This window comes from Cheilinus undulatus, linkage group 10, assembly GCF_018320785.1.
Source record: "Cheilinus undulatus linkage group 10, ASM1832078v1, whole genome shotgun sequence".
NCBI classification, from domain to species: Eukaryota; Metazoa; Chordata; class Actinopteri; order Labriformes; family Labridae; genus Cheilinus; species Cheilinus undulatus.
Window position 1 is genome coordinate 878643 of NC_054874.1, and position 17632 is coordinate 896274.

Here is a 17632-nt window from a genome sequence, read left to right on the forward strand (position 1 = left end):
GAGAAAGCACCAGACCATCTACAGATTTTTGCTTAAAGGCTTGAATTACATTCAAGAGGCGTCTCATGTTGTTTATTGAGTTTCGACCCTTTTAAAACCAGTCTGATCCTCTTTAGTTAGAAATGGTAGGAGATCTTCTCGTCGAGCAGCTAAAACTTTTTCGAGTATTTTCCGGTCTACATTTAATAAAGCAATAGGTCTATAAGATGAGCAGGACTCAGGACATTTACCTTTTTTTAATATCAAAGATATGTTAGCCTCTTTAAGAGTTTGGGGTAGTTCTGCGGCATTGAATGAATGATTTAACATTCCCAGTAAGGGTTCCAAAAGAAGGTCCTGGAACTCTTTATAAAATTCACCACTGAACCCGTCGGGTCCAGGTGATTTCCCATTCTGTAAACTTTTAATAGCGTTAATGAACTCTTGTTTTGTAACAGGACCACTGAGAGCATTTCTTTGCTGTTCTGTTATTGTTGGGAGATTAATCTGAGTAAAGAAACTTTCCATTAATTTAGATGCATCCTCTGTTTGTTCAGAAGAGTACAAGTCCATGTGGAATTTTTTAAAACATTCCTTTATCCGTCTATTTTCAAATACTCTATAGGCTCTATATGCTATAGCAGCTATAGACTGGGATTCTACTCACTTTTTCACCAAGTATGCAAGACATTTCCCCGGTTTCTCTCCATACTCATAGAACTTCTGTTTAGTATATATAATCTTCCTCTCTGCATCAGCAGTGAGTAGACAATTTATAGCTGACCTGAGAGCCAAAATTTCTCTCCATAAAATAGGTGATGGGCCGGTAATGTATGTCTTTTCTTTGTCAAACAGTTCACGTTCCAGAGATTTTTGTTTTTCTATCTTCTGGCGCTTTTTAGTGGCGGAGTAAGAAATAATCAATCCTCTTGCAAAGGCCTTACAGGTTTCCCATAGAAGGGAGGGATTATCTATTGAACTTGAATTAATAGACCAGAACACCTTAAATTCAGTAGAGAAATGGGTAGTGAAGGTATTATCTTTAAGGACTGCAGTGTTAATTCTCCATTGCCGAGTTTTGTTGATGAGATTCTTGAGTTTCATGTCCATAATAACACAAGCATGATCTGATATAGTTATATTGCCAATATTACAAGATGAAACAGATTGCAATTTGGTTCTGGGGAGGAAAAAATAGTCAATTCTGGTCTGGCATCCATGCGGTGCAGAGAAAAATGTATATCCCTTGTCTGAGGGATGGATATTTCTCCATACGTCTTCAAGTCCAAAATCTTCACATAAATTACGGAGAGCAATTGCTTGGCAAGAGGGAGCCCTAGTGCTATGAGGGAATCTATCAATAAGCGGATTTAATATACAATTAAAATCACCACCTACAATAACTAAATCAGCTGTCATTTCCACTAGTTCCAGGAATATTTTTGTAAGAAAATCAAAGGAGTGACCAGGTGGGTAATAAACATTCATTATTACAATATCTTACCCCTGTAAAGTGCCTTTAAGTAAAACGTATCGGCCATTTTTATCTTGAACACAGTTTATCACCTTGAAAGGTAGATTTCGCTTCATAAGCACAGCCACACCCCTACTTCTAGTTGTAAATGATGAAAAGAAAACTTGACCAAAGTAACCCTGTTTTAATTTTACATGTTCTTTATCATCAACATGGGTTTCTTGTAAAAGTGCTATATCTATGTTTTCTTTTTTAAAGAAGGTTAGTACTTTCCTACATTTTAAGGGACTGTGAACACCTTTATATTCCAAGTACAGATACGGAGTTTATCTGCCATAGACCTAACCTATTCCTGTAAGCATAAGCCTGAAAACCTCTTGCAAGTAATGGTAAAATAAAGTCACTGAGCTGTACATGAACACAATAGTCAGAACTATATACACACACAAATCGAAACCAAAAAGAGAAACGGGGCCTCTCCTGCTTACCCTGCAGGGAACCAAAACTTTCACCCTATCCACAGCTAAAGGCTGATGGATCAACAAACTACTACACTTACAACTTACCATAGACGAAACACAAGTCCCGTTTTACCGTTTTGCAGTACGATATTAATTTACCTGGCGACCTTATAACGGCAGGAGTGAACACACATACATAACTAGGTGTCAGGGGTAGGGCAAAGCAAATACTCACATACAACTACAAGCCAAAGTCCCAGTCCGTTAGTGGAATATCAGCTATGAAGAAAAGGGAATGATCAATGTGTGGGATATATACTGATCCAGACAGATCAGCCGACAGAGCCCAAAAACGTGGCTGCATCCTCGGGGGTGTGAAACCTCTTCTCTACCCCATTAACAGTCATCTTGAGAGTGGCAGGATAAACCAATGCATAGTCAATATTCATCCTTTTCAGCTGCACCTTTACTTCGTCAAACGCCTTGCGCTTCTTAACGACCGCTGCTGAGTAATCGTTGTAGAAGGATACCCGTGGTCCAGTACGGGCGGGATGGTCCGGGTCAGTTCCGAGGCGGCGGGCTGCGTTCATAACACGCTGCTTGTCGGTAAAGTTGTGAAACTTTACGACCATCGGTCTGGGTCGCTGCTTGGGACCAGGCTTTGGTGCAAGGGAGCGGTGTGCACGGTCCAGTTTGATCCTGCCGTTTTTGGTTGGTATTTTAAGATGAGTGGGTTACCACTTTTCCATGAAATTAACAGGATCAGATCCCTCGGTGTCTTCTGGCAAGCCAACCACACGCACATTGCATCTGCGGCCTCGGTTGTCTAAATCATCGATATGATCCAGCATCCCAGCCACCTGTTTCTCTAGACATGTCACCTTAGCTGTAGAGATTCAGCCGTTGTTTCCACGCTAGCAATCCTGCCTTCCGCCTCGCCAACTCGTGCCCCCAGAGCTTGAATTTGGGTTGTTTGCTCTTTTATGGCTGCCAGCACCATGCCAACTTTAGTGTCAATAACTTTTGTGATGTTTGCAGTTATTTTGTCCATTGCCTGAAGAAAGCTCGGGTCACTGCCAACATTACCGATCTCTCCCTCCGCTGCTGCAGTAGCGCTAGCAGCCTCGCTAGCAACCTCGCTTTGCTTCTCCATTTCTTGAGCAGCCTTCGTATTTTTCCTTCTTGGCATTTGCAAAAAGTAGTCGTCAATGTTCATTATAAGTCACTCCTACACCTTAAAAGGCAATTCTCGCCCTGTAAGTCTGAGAAATATTCTGATAATTTGACAAAACTACCGGAGCTCAACGAAACACCGTGTTGCCGCTACGACGCCATCTTGAAACCCGAAAACTGAAATTACATGTGGAGTCCCTCAAGGCTCCATCCTGGGGCCTCTTCTGTTTAACATCTACATGCTTCCACTTGATCAGATCATAGAAAACAACAAAATGAATTACCATAACTATGCAGATGACACACAGCTCTACATTTCAATGTCCCCAGGTGACCATGGCCCCTTACAAGCACTGGGTAAATGCATGGAACAAATTACTGAGTGGATGTGCCATAATTTTCTCCAGTTAAACAGAGAAAAAACTGAGGTAGTTGTTTTTGGACCCGAAGAGGAATCCCTTAAAATCAGAATGCAGCTCCAGTCACTTCAGTTAAAAACCTCAGACCAGGCCAGAAATCTGGGTGTTGTCATGGATTCAGACCTAAATTTCAAAAGCCACGTAAAAACAATTACAAAGTCAGCGTATTATCACCTCAAGAATATTTCTAGGATTAAGGACTAAAGTCACAGCAGGACCTTGAAAAACTGGTCCATGCATTTATCTTCAGTCCAGTTGACTACTGGAACAGGATCTTTACTGGTCTGCCTAAAAAGTCCATCAGACAGCTGCAGCTGATCCAGAACGCTGCTGCTCAAGTCCTCACTAAGACCAGGAGAGTGGACCACATCAGTCCTGTTCTGAGGTCTCCACACTGGCTCCCTGTCTCTCAGAGAGTAGACTTTAAGATCCTCCTGTTAGCTTATAAAGCCCTGAATGGTTTAGGCCCAAAATACATCAGAGACCTTCTAGTCCAGTATGAACCATCCAGACCGCTCAGGTGGTCTGGTGCAGGTCTGCTCTGTGTCCCTAAAGTCAGAACCAAACATGGAGAATCAGCGTTCAGTTTCTATGCTCCGTATATCTGGAACAAACTCCCAGAAAACATCAGGTCTGCTGAGAGTTCGTTTAGATCAGGGTTGAAGACTCACCTGTTCACTGCTGCCTTTGACTAAAAACTTTTTACCTTTCTAATTTTCCATTTTTGCTCCAACTCTGCTTTAGCTTTATTTTTTTATTTTATTTATTTATTTATTTATTTATTTTCTGTTTAGAAAACTTTTTATGTGTGTTTTTATCTTTTTTGGATTTTATACATATGAAGTTCAGACAAATGACACTAGGGATGTGTCTATCTTTGTTTAAAATGTTTTCATTGTGTTTCTTTTTCCCTTTGTCGATGTATTTTAATGACCTGTGTGAAGCACTTTGAATTGCCTTGTTGCTGAAATGTGCTGTACAAATAAACTTGCCGTGCCTTCCCCCATCTTCACACCATTTTACAGATTTTTTGCCCATTTTAGTCCATTTTCACCCATTTTTTGATGCTTTTTGACCTCCTGTAACTCAATTTTTTGTGACTTTGCACCTATTTTTGTCATTTTTCACCAATTTTTGTCCATTATACATTAATTTTTCCCCTTTGTCACCCAGTTTTTGACACTTTTTTGCAGCTTTTTGACCATTTTTGCCACTTCTTCCTTATTTTTATAGCCACTTCAAACCTTTTTTGCCACCTTTCCACTCTTAGATTGTGGCTCTTATGAAGGCATTTTTCAACAGTGGCTCTTTGGTTGAAGTGGAATGTGCTGGTGCTGTGGTCACATGATCAGTCATGTGACCACAGCACCAGCAGAGCATCACCATAATTCTCATCAGTTTGGGATGTTTTGGCAGAGATTTCTAGAAAAGTGTTTTCTTATAGCTTGAAGGTAAATTTCTTGTTTTTCAGTTTTCTGTAAAAGTCCCGCTGCAGTTTTACCCGGCCAGAAAAATCATTTTACATTTAAATTAGAAGTGGCTCACTGGAATGAGGTCTGCAGATTTCCTCCAGGATAAAAATGTAAATTTAACCTGGAAGATTTAAAAAAAAAAAAAAAAAAAAAACTTGTTAAGTCATAAAGATCTGAAAAAATAGAGAGTAGAAATAGTCAGGAATGAGAGAAAGAAATTAATTTGTTTTTTGTTTTTTTATTTTTTTATATTTTCATTTTGTTTCCCCAGATTAAACTAAATTTAGGATTAAGGATGCACTCTTCATCTAAGATTGGAAGATTAAAACATTATAAAATATTTTGCATAAATGGATATAACCTTTTTACTGATAAAATATGTAAGAATAGAAATAATATGGAGAAAATACACAGTAATCAAGAAAATATGTTGAAATGTGTCATAAAAAATCTTCTCATTATTATATTTATGTGTAATTTTGTTTTTATATCATGCATGTGTTTTATTTAATATTTTATCAGTAATAATTATATCTGATTGATATTATTTTCATGAGCTGATATAAATAGAACGATATATAAAGATGATATGATTCATATTAGTTTTAATGTGTTTTATTCTCTTTCCTTGGCCATTAAAAGTGGATCCCTGACAGAGTTAGAGTTAAACAGAGTTTTTACTGGTTCTATGAGCTACAGAGTTCAGATCAGTGCAGTTTTAGATCCGGGGTGTCAGACAGCAGGGGCCAAAATCTGAATTTAGGTCTAATCTGAGGGCCTAACAGGGTCAGGATTTAACTGAAAACAGTCTTCACAGGTAATTAAACAGTGATGATAAATGATTTTAGGATTTCTAAAAGAAAAAATTCAAAATGATTAAATATCACAGCATCAATGTTACTGTGTCCATGTCAAATAAATGCTAAATAAATAAATAAATGAGCTAAAGGTTCAAAATCTGAGATAAAAAGTCAACTTTATACGTCCTAAAGGTCAAAATACAAAATTAAAAGTCAGAATAAGGTTTTAAAAGGCAAATATATGAGATAGAGATTTAAAATCATGAGTTTAATGGTCAGGATATGAGATAAATACAAAATCAAGAGTTTAAAAGGTCAAAATATGAAATAAAATTCATAATAGTGACTCTAAAAGGTCAAAATATGAGATAAAATTCTAGATCAGGAGTTTAAAAAGTGACAATATGGGATTAAAAGTCAAAGTTAGGAGTTTAAAAGATCACAATGTGATTTAAAATGAAAAAAAAAGTGAACCTAAAAGGTCAATATGAGAGAAAAGGTCAAAATTATGAATTTAAAAGGTCAAAATATGAAATAAAAATTCAAAATCCTAAGTTTAGGTCATAAAATCGGGATGCAAAATGCAAACACAAATTAATTTCTTTCCCTCATTCCTCATTATTTCTACTCTCTACTTTTTCAGATTTTTATGACTTAACAAGGATGTTTTTTAATCTTCCATGTTAAATTGACATTGTTATACTGGAGGAAATCTGCAGACCTCGTTCCAGTGATCCACTTCTAACTAAGATAAGATATGATCTTTAAACCATGAGGTTGACGCCCGTGATCTAGACAGCATACAAGGAGGACTCTTAAAGCACACAGAGGATCGTAATCTTTAGAAAATGTTCAAGGGTTAATAGTTGTACATTAAGGAGAAAAAACTAGAAGTTTTCTTCTTTAAAAGCCATGAAGCTGTGTGAACTAAAACTGGACGTTTCTGAGATCATAAAGTCTAAAACAGCTGACCGGAAGAAAATCAGAGGAATGAAACTTCTGAGTAATGAGGAAGTGTTTGTGGTTTCAGCCCAGACTCATCACGTGATTCATGAAGAGACATTTCTGTAAACTCATTCAGTATTTTTGATTTTACAGTCTCAGAGAGCTATGATTTTTTAAATCCAGGCAGTTTTTAGTTTAGAATGTCAAAATTTACACATTTTTAAACTTGAATATTTACTTTTTCCTTGTAAACATAGATTTCTGTGACCTCAGACGTTAATTTTTTTACTCTAAAGTTTTGACTTTTGTTCTCAAAAATCTGCAGATCCTTTTATTTTCATCTTTAGGTTGGCCCTAACCTGACGCCCCAGACGGGTTTGTATCACACATTCATACGGTAAACCTCTCATAGACGGCGTTTGGGAAAGGGCAGAGCCTTTGAAACAAAACTCTGAGGGTGATTGGATGAACGTTCTGTCTGTCACATCGTTACGGGCCAATCAGAGCAACAAAACACGTGACGTAGCCGCTACTGAGGAGTAACCTCCAAACTGCATAACAGTAACCATGGCGACTGTAGACATGTCAGTACTTTTGTGGTTTTTGAAAAAGAAAACAACTCACTGCTGTTCTTTGTTCTTCTTTTAACCAAGAAATGTCGTCAAGTTCTGATCAAACTGTCGCTTTAGCAGCATCCACGCTAATCTCTTCCTCCATAATTGTACCGGCCTCTTGTTGCTGCTCGCTTACGTCACGACTCCACCGCACCCAAAAGTACTGCCCCTCAACGCTGATTGGTCCTGTCACTTTCTAACCGGCCCAAACGGTTCAGATGGGAGCTTTGAAGATGGATTCACCAGAGAAACACGGAAACGGACAAATCCGTCTGCGTTATGTTGGCCCAGCAGCCGTCATACATCATGTTTCTAATCATGATTTAAAAATTGTATGTACAAGTGATTGACAACCCTCTAGACCCCCCAGACCCCCTCTAGGGGGGCCCAGGTCCTAGCTCAGTCTTGGGTCAGAGTCTGAGTCTGACTCTGAATCAGGGGCTGCAGACTCTAGACTGAGTCTGACTCTGAATCAGGGGCTGCAGACTCTAGACTGAGCCTGAGTCTGAATCAGGGGCTGCAGACTCTAGACTGAGTCTGGGTCTGAATCCGGGGCTGCAGACTCTAGACTGAGCCTGAGTCTGAATCCAGGGCTGCAGACTCTAGACTGAGCCTGAGTCTGAATCAGGGGCTGTGCACTCTAGACTGAGCCTGAGTCTGAATCAGGGGCTGCAGACTCTAGACTGAGCCTGAGTCTGAATCAGGGGCTGTGCACTCTAGACTGAGTCTGAGTCTGAATCCAGGGCTGCAGACTCTAGACTGAGCCTGAGTCTGAATCAGGGGCTGCAGACTCTAGACTGAGTCTGGGTCTGAATCCGGGGCTGCAGACTCTAGACTGAGCCTGAGTCTGAATCAGGGGCTGCAGACTCTAGACTGAGCCTGAGTCTGAATCAGGGGCTGCAGACTCTAGACTGAGCCTGACTCTGAATCCGGGGCTGCAGACTCCAGACTGAGTCCGACTCTGAATCAGGGGCTGCAGACTCTAGACTGAGCCTGAGTCTGAATCAGGGGCTGCAGACTCTAGACTGAGTCTGACTCTGAATCAGGGGCTGCAGACTCTAGACTCAGTCTAGAGTCTTAATCAGGGGCTGCAGACTCTAGACTGAGCCTGACTCTGAATCAGGGGCTGCAGACTCCAGACTGAGTCTGAGTCTGAATCTGAATCAGGGGCTGCAGACTCTAGACTGAGCCTGACTCTGAATCAGGGGCTGCAGACTCCAGACTGAGTCTGAGTCTGAATCTGTCTCAGGGGCTGCAGTCTTTAGACTGAGACTGACTCTGAATCAGGGGCTGCAGACTCTAGACTGAGCCTGACTCTGAATCAGGGGCTGCAGACTCCAGACTGAGTCTGAGTCTGAATCTGAATCAGGGGCTGCAGACTCTAGACTGAGCCTGACTCTGAATCAGGGGCTGCAGACTCTAGACTGAGCCTGACTCTGAATCAGGGGCTGCAGACTCCAGACTGAGTCTGAGTCTGAATCAGGGGCTGCAGACTCCAGACTGAGTCTGACTCTGAATCCGGGGCTGCAGACTCCAGACTGAGTCCGAGTCTGAATCAGGGGCTGCAGACTCTAGACTGAGTCCGACTCTGAATCAGGGGCTGCAGACTCTAGACTGAGTCCGACTCTGAATCAGGGGCTGCAGACTCTAGACTGAGTCTGAGTCTGAATTAGGGGCTGCAGACTCTAGATTATCGACAGCTCCTGATTCAGAACCAGGCTGGGTTCAGCTCAGCTCTAAGTGTCCTGACTTTATTTCCGAGAGCAGAGAGCCGTACGCATGACTGTCTGCAGGAAACGGCCTTTATGTGCTGGTCTCTTCACCACAGACCACAGAGCAGACTGACAGAGCAGCTACATCCCCATTTCTACCTGCTGTCTGTCTGTAGCTGACTGAGCTGATGTGGGCATTCTTCTCTGCCTGTTCACCATGCTGGAGGCCTCTCTTTCTACAGGGTGAGTGGATTTCATCTGTCGTTTAAGCTGGATTAGCTCTGAAGGTGCAGTGTAGCTCTGTTAGTACGGATCAGTGCTGAGATCTACTAATGTCCTCATGCAGAACTGGGATTGTGAGGCTGTAAACTTTCATTCAAATATTAATCTCAGAAGAAAATACTAACATGAGTATTCTGTCTCCTTGTTAATTTAATAAAACATAGTTTTTAACCACACGTACAACACAGAAAATGAGATATCTGAATGCCTAAGGGGGAATATTTAGCCCATTCAGACCTGACGTTTCTCTCAGACCTAAGGTCAGACAGGCCTGGGTGCCGTATAGCAGAAATGTCAGACTCTATCACAGCAGGGGCCACATTCTAAATCTGGGTCTAACCTGAGGGCCTAACAGGGTCAAAGGTTTCATAGGAAGTCAACCTCATCTTCACTGGTAGCTAATTATAAGGAAAAACAAGATATTAATGACAAATGATTTTGTGATTTTAAAAAAAGGCAAAAATTGCAATCATGATTTTAACAGTTAAAGTACTAAAATAATGGTTTTAAAAGGTCAAAATATGAGATAATATTAAAAATACTGAACTATAAAGGTCCAAAGATGAGATCAATATTTAATATTTAAAATCAAAAAGGTTATTATTTGAGATTACAATTTAAAGTTAGGAGTTGAAAATGTCAAAATGTAAGATAAAATACAAATTCAGGAGTTTCAAATGTCAAAATATGACTTAAAAAGTAAAATTGTGCATCTAAATGGTCAAAACATGAGATAAAATTAAAAACCATGAGTTTAAAAGGTCAAAAGATGAGAAAAAAAACTTAAAAATATGAACGGAAAAGGTCAATATTTGGGATTAAAAATTGTATTTAGGAGTTGAAAAGGTCAACATCTGAGAAAGAAATTCTACATCAAGAGTTTAAAAGGTCAAAATATAAGATAATATTCTGAATCGTGAGTTTTTAATGTCAAAATTTGAGATAAAATGAAAAATACTGAGTTATAAAGGTCCAAAGATTCAAAAAATGTAAAATTTTACATCAAAAAGGTTATTATTTGAGATTAGAATTTAAAGTTAGGAGTTGAACTATCAAAATGTAAGATAAAATACAAATTCATGAGTGTAAAATGTCAAAATGTAACTTAAAAATTAAAATTGTGAATCGAAATGGTCAAAATATGAGATAGAAGACAAAACAATGATTTGAAATGGTCAAACCATGATGTTAAATTCAAAACCATGAGTTCGAAAGGTCAAAAGATAAGATAAAAAATTACATTTGAATGGAAAAGGTCAATTTATGGATTAAAAATTATATTTAGGAGTTGAAAAGGTCAACTCCTGAGAAAAATTCTACATCAAGAGTTCAGAAGGTCAAAATATGAGGTAAAATTCTAAATAATGAGTTTTTAATAACAAAATATGAGATAAAATGAAAAATACTGAGTTATAAAGGTCCAAAGATGAGATAAAAAATATTATTTGGGATTAAATTTTTAAGTTAGGAGTTAAAAATGTCAAAAAAAAATTACTTATAAATTAAAATCATGAATCTAAATGTTCCAAATATGAGCTAAAAGTCTAAATAATGATTTGAAAATGTCAGAATATGAAAAAAAAATCAATACCAAAACTTTAAGTCAGAATTGTGAGATGCAAATTATAAAATATGAAATGAAAATACCCTAACGGGAAAAGTGGCATAGAAAATGGATAGATGGAAATGAAAACACAAATTTCTTTTCCTACATGACTGACTTTTTATCAAATTATTTTAACTCTTTACTGTAATTCTTATGACTTAAAAATGCTATTCTAAATCAGTTTACATCCTTATACTGGAGGAAATCTGCAGACCTCATACTGGTGGGCCTGTCATAATAAAAACATGATATGCTCTGGTGGGCCGGGTATAACCGTGCCACGGGCCGGATTTGGCCCCCAGGCCTCAAGTTTGACACCCCTGCTGTGTATTTCCAGTGTTTCCAGTATGTGAGAGATTCTGATTGCAGATTTTAGTGCAGCTCCTTCCTCAGTTCTAAACAGTCCCACTAACATCCTGGCTGGTAGGAAGGATCATATGCATGAGAGGAGTCAGTCAGAGCTTCCTGATCTGGCTCCACTCTTAGTGCTTGTGTTCTGCAGTCAGACCCATTAAAGATGCTGACTTCTGCTTTTGTCTCGGCAGTGAGAAATCCTGGTGGACAGGGGTAAGGCGGCGCTTGTGTGTTGTGATGGTCTTCCTCCTGACGGGAACTCTCATGTTAATTCTCTATAGTTCGGGACTCCAGGTATTGTGGCCTTTGGACTTTTGGACCAGGAGGTCGGGATCAAGCCCCTCTGACGCCACTGTGACTACTAAAGCTAGCAGTGTGAGTATTTCTTTTCTGAATACACCTGCAACAATCCACAGCCTGTCCTGTCATATGAAACCATGTGAATAACAAAAAGCACAGATTAGTCCTTTAAAGCTGAGCTTCAGTTCTCTAAAACCAGTCCACTTTCCACAGATCTCTGCTGCTGACCCTGCGGGATCAGAGGTCTTTGTGGCTTACCCTGGAAAGTATCATTTCACGTTGGATGAGCCAAACAGATGTCAGCAGGAACGTCCCTTCTTAGTCCTCATCATCCCAGTAGCTCCACACAACAGTGAGGCCCGGGACGCCATCCGCAACACATGGGGGAAGGAGACCTTGGTGCTGGGTCAGAGGGTCAGCCATTACTTCCTACTGGGACTGTCCAAGCTGGAAAATGGGACAGATCCCCTTCAGGAGCAGGTGAGAGGAGATCTATGATGGAGTATTGTCCTGATTCTGAAAATAATTTGATGCTGATGTGCCAAAAGATGAAGTATTTCCTTATTTGTGAAACTGATACTAAAGTATTGCTTCACAAGATGCTCAACATTGCTCATTTTAACAGCAGTCTTTTTTCTTGTAATATTTTATTCTCATAATATTATGATTTTTTTTTCTCTTAATATTAAGACTTTATTCTTGTAATATTAAGACTTTATGCTTGTAATATTATGACTATTCTCGTAATGTCAAAAAAATATACTTTGATTCTTTTTTCTCTCTCTCTCTCTTAGTCTGGCCCTAATACTCTGTCGTACTTCTCTGTCCCCCCTCCTGCAGATTTTCCTGGAGAGCCAAAGACATCATGATATTCTCCAGAGTAACTTCTTGGACTCCTACAGAAACCTCACCATTAAAACCATGATCATGTTTGAATGGGTGCTCTCTCACTGTCCCAACACCTCCTACGCCATGAAGGTAGACTCAGACATTTTCCTGAATGTCCAGAATTTAGTGGGCATGCTCCTGAAAGCCCCTCAACATCTCTACATGACAGGAATGCTGGTCAGAAGAGCTGCTGTTCTCAGAGACGTTCACTCAAAGTGGTATGTTCCAGTTTCAGCCTTTCCTGAGTCTCTCTACCCCCCCTACGCTCTGGGACTGGGCTACGTGTTCTCCCTGGATTTACCCGAGAGGATCCTGGAGGCGTCTGCACACGTTAGAGCTCTTTACATCGAAGACGTTTACGTGGGGCTGTGTCTGAGATATCTGGGAATCTCGCCCACAGATCCTCCACACGCTGATCTGTTCAGGTTGACCATGCCGCGTTCTATGCGCGACTGTTACTGGACCTCAGTTATTACAACAGTTCTGCAGAGCTCCAGGCAGCTGTCACAAATGTGGAAATCTTATCAGACTCAGAGGAGGAGTGGCTGTTAGTCACAGGTTTGTAATGTTGCAGCTGGAACTGCAACGCTTTGGTTTCTTTATCTGGAAAGTCTTACGCAGATTTCTGATCCTATCTTTGGTAACAGCTGTAACAGGATGTGATCAGTGTGCTTTAATGAAGAAGTCACTGAGACGTTCACAGAAAAGGCTGAGGAGTCACCAAACACCTACGTCCTCCTTCTGTTCTCAGGAAAATGATCGCTGATTATTCCAGCTTTACTGATTGCACTGAGAAACTTCATCTTCCTCACTAACACTGAGGCCAAAGTCTGGCCCTCCTCCAGGGGTCAGGAACTAGACCTATACGTGCCAGCTTTTCTGGGATGATGCTGACGGACTTTAAATAAAATCAGGATAAACACCGTGGTCTAATTAGCACGTTATTGATTGAAAAGTTCTATTTTTTTCAGCCTTTAAAGGGGACATGTCTCCCGCTCTGGGTCCATCTCTGAGTCTGGTTCTACTCTGCCGGCTGGAAGAAAAACCATTCAGGAACCAGGTCTCTGGTTCTAATCCTCAGACAGGAAAGAAAACTGCTTCTCAAAGAGACTGAAGCTGAAAGTGCTGACAGGAAAACGCAAATATCAGAAACCCTGTAAGAGTCAACCACAGGAAACCATGGCGGGGACATCCCAGTTAAAATGGAACTTTTTAATTCAAGTTTGTTAAAATTTTAAAGACTCAGAAAAACTCACATGTAAGGCAACGGTTAACAGATAGAGGATGCTGAATTAGAAAAGCATGTGAAACATCAAACATGGCTAGAGAACCTGCCTGTTTGTCCCGATTCTGCAGCCAAAGAACATGAAACCATTTAAAGAAGGCTCTGTCTGACCTTATTTAACCCTCTAACAGGTCAAGGGTCTGTCTGACCTTGTTTAACCCTCTAAAAAGTCAAGGGTCTGACCTTATTTTACCCTCTAACAGGTCAAGGGTCTGTCTGACCTTGTTTAACCCTCTAACAGGTCAAGGGTCTGTCTGACCTTATTTAACCCTCTAACAGGTCAAGGGTCTGTCTGACCTTATTTAACCCTCTAACAGGTCAAGGGTCTGTCTGACCTTGTTTAACCCTCCAACAGGTCAAGGGACTGCCTGATCTTATTTAACCCTCTAAAAGGTCAAGGGTCTGTCCGACCTTGTTTCACCCTCTAATAGGTCAAAAGTCTGTCTGACCTTTTTTAACCCTCTAACAGGTCAAGGGTCTGCCCGACCGTATTAAACCCTCTAAAAAGTCATGGGTCTGACCTTATTTAACCCTCTAACAGGTCAAGGGTCTGTCTGACCTTATTTAACCCTCTAACAGGTCAAGGGTCTGTCTGACCTTATTTAACCCTCTAACAGGTCAAGGGTCTGTCTGACCTTATTTAACCCTCTAACAGGTCAAGGGTCTGTCTGACCTTATTTAACCCTCTAAAAGGTCAAGGGTATCCAATCTGTAATATATTCAACATGTACATAAGAGCTGTAAATTGTATTTATGTATTTTTTGAATTGTAAGTTACATTTCTGTATTTCATATTTTGTTTTGCATGGTAATTGAATATTCTTTTTACTCTCGTGTGCTTTCCCTTCCAGGACTAATAAAGGAATATCTTATCAGGTTAAAGTCTCTGTAGGTCTGTTGTTGCTAGAAATTTTATTTCTTAAATGATTCATGAAGAGATAAACATGAGAGCTAGTGACCCTGACCTTTGACCTCCAAAAGCAGTTCATTCTTTAGTTTTATGGAAAATTACTCAGTTTTTTTTTTAGGCTAAATGGATCAACAGCCTTGACCTTTGACCTTTCTCATCTGTACAAAGATTGAGGAAAAGTCCTAAAAATGTAAGACAGCAGAATCTATCATGCTGAAACAGTGTAATAAATCAGTGGTTCTCAACCTTGGGGTTGGGACCCCATTTGGGGTTGTGAGACAGTGAGAGGGGGTTTCCAAATGATGTAAAGATAACTATGAATATTTTAATTACACTGTTGCCACTTTACAACAATTTTGCCAAATTATAACCCATTTTCCTTATTTTTACCCACCAATTTTAAACACTATTTTTGCCCATTTCAAACCCTTTCCACTGCTCTTTTCCTGCTCATTTTTTCCACTTCCAAACCGATTCTTGCCACTTCACTCTTATGTTGCCTCTGTTGACCCATTATTACCACCATAAACCAATTTTTACTCCTAAATTTTACCATTTTAACCACATTTCACAATCTGATATTCCCATTTTTGCCAGTTTGACCAGTTTCTGCCTATATCTGCCTATATTCCCTTTATCAGTCAACAATATGTTGACAGTTTATATCAATTTTTCATCCCATTTCACCAAATTTCCACCCAGTTCTGTCAATTGACCTATGGCTAAGTCCCGCCCTCAAACGCGATGAGCCAATCACAGTGCGTATAGCCATTCCATACACTCGGACATCGGCTGCCTGGACATCCATTGAAATGAATGGGAGAAACTCAGTTTTTGTCCGGTTTTATGAGGTTATTTTGAGATTTTAAGTTTAGAAATGGTCAAACGGTGTTCATGGGGTACATGTGACTCCAACACACGGTATCCTGAGAGGCTGGGCGACGGAGTGTATTTTTACCCTTTCCTGAGCCACATCTAAACCGAGAAAAGTGTCTTCTTTGGATATAATTGTGCGGTAGACCACAGCATCAACTCAGCGTCAGTAAAGTTAACATCTGTTCTAAGGTAAGCCAACATCCTGTTTGAAGCAGCATATTGTCACTTTGCTGGAAATAAATATAAAGTTATCTTTAACATCTCCGACATTAGCTAAAGTTAGCCTAACGCTAGCTCCTAGCTGCGTTGTTTGTTGGCCTACTTTGTTCTAGTTTTTGTTCTTTGGTGGTCGTTCATCATTGTTAGCTGTTGTCCAGAGCGCTCTAGTTAAACTAACGTTAATTTCTGGAGCTTAGCTTCATGAACTTATCTGTAATAGCCGACATAACAAAGGTTGGCTAACGTTATGCTGAATGATTCAATGTAAATGCCGAAGCACCAAGCTAACAGAGACACTCTAGGTAAAGATGGTAAAAGGCCAGAAACCTGAGCTTCAGCGGCTCTCTGATGCTGATCCTCTATCTTGTGGTCTGAGATTGTGATGGAAACGAGATGCGGTTTATCACGTTTGCACTGGGACCTGTAAATTTTGGCTTTTAACTGAAGCTTTTTATCCTTCCCGTCAATAAAATGATTAATATATCCCTCCAATGCTTAGTTTAGACCCTTTTGGTGACTTCCACATTATATTTGATCTTTGTGTCTCTAAATATCATCAGTGAAATGTCTCCTACTGTGACACCTGCAATAGCTTCTGTCACTGAATGTTCATTGTAGGGATGGGTCATGCTCCAAAGCTGCGGCTCTGAGAGCCGACGCCTTCTAGTGAATCAGAAGAGGCATAGAGTGAGAGCCGGCTCCCAGTTTTTTTTTCCTTTAGCTGCTTAGCTGTCACAGTGCTCAGCCCCAGCTCTGGTCAGAACTCTGTTTTGATTGGCCAGCATGGATGCCATGCAGCCAATCACATGTGAAGATAAAGGATTATACCGTTATGTGAAAACAGAGAGGGGGGTGTCACTACCCGATTCGTCCCGGAAACCTGACTTGTACTGCGCATGTGCACTCACGTCTACATCAGCATTAGTTCTAACCCTAACCAGTGGAATTTAAATGCTGAAACCTAAGAATGGTTTTGTAGCAGAATAAATGCTCAGAATTAGGCAGTTATAAGGCTTCTCATAAAAACAGTGAATGCAAAAGGGGTTTCAACACACTAACCATTATTTTTTGCAACATTAAGGTAAAATATAGGGCTACAAAGGATCCTACATAAAGAGCCGTTTGGGAGTCGAAAGAGCTGGCCCTTCTTTGGGAGCCGAGTTAAAAGAGCCGACTCTCTGAACAGAGCTGAACTTCCCATCACTAGTTCATTGTTTGTCCGAGTGAGTGGAGGGGGCGTGGCTTACCCATGGATCAATTTAAGGCTGCTTAGTCACTTTTAACTCCCTTTTACCACTATTTCTGCCACTGTAACTCATTTGTACCTTTTTTTTCTATCAGTTTTATCCATTTTTATCTAATTTTGCCATGTCTAACCCATTTCTGCTGCTAAAATCCAATTTCACCACATTTTCCACCATTTTCTTTGCCATTAATAACCCATTTTAGCAGTTTTAACCCATTTTAATTTTTTTTTTGCACAAAAGGGATTGACATTTTTAAGAAGGCTTTCTACTGCACAAATTATCAAAAACAGAGATATTTTTTCTTTGCTAAGAGTGATTATTTTTTTCAGGTTAAATATAAAATATAGATATCACAGCTTAACAGTGGACCACTCTAGTTTGGCTCTCCCCTTACCCCCCCTCATGGACGGCCTTGTCTCCACATGACTATTCTAGAATGATCATGGCTGTGTTCAACCACCTTCAGGTACAGTGGGGGTCCCCGGTCTCTGGCACCTTTATTTTGGGGGTCGCGGGCTGAAAAGGTTGAGAACCACTGTAATAAATAAGAAGACATGAGGACTCAGTGTTCATTGAGTGAATAGTTTTAATGCAGATGACAGTAAAGGTGGGAGCG

General features: G+C 40.1%; 1 protein-coding gene across 1 annotated transcript; it reads left to right on the forward strand.

Moving 5' to 3' along the window:
• Positions 1 to 9266: 9266 nt before the first annotated feature.
• On the forward strand, positions 9267 to 13031 carry LOC121516729 (beta-1,3-galactosyltransferase 2-like). Its single transcript, XM_041798132.1, has 4 exons — positions 9267 to 9292; positions 11573 to 11666; positions 11805 to 12071; positions 12444 to 13031. Exons 1-4 carry the CDS (start codon positions 9267 to 9269, stop codon positions 13029 to 13031), a joined length of 975 nt encoding a protein of 324 aa, XP_041654066.1.
• The last annotated feature ends 4601 nt before the right edge of the window (positions 13032 to 17632 follow it).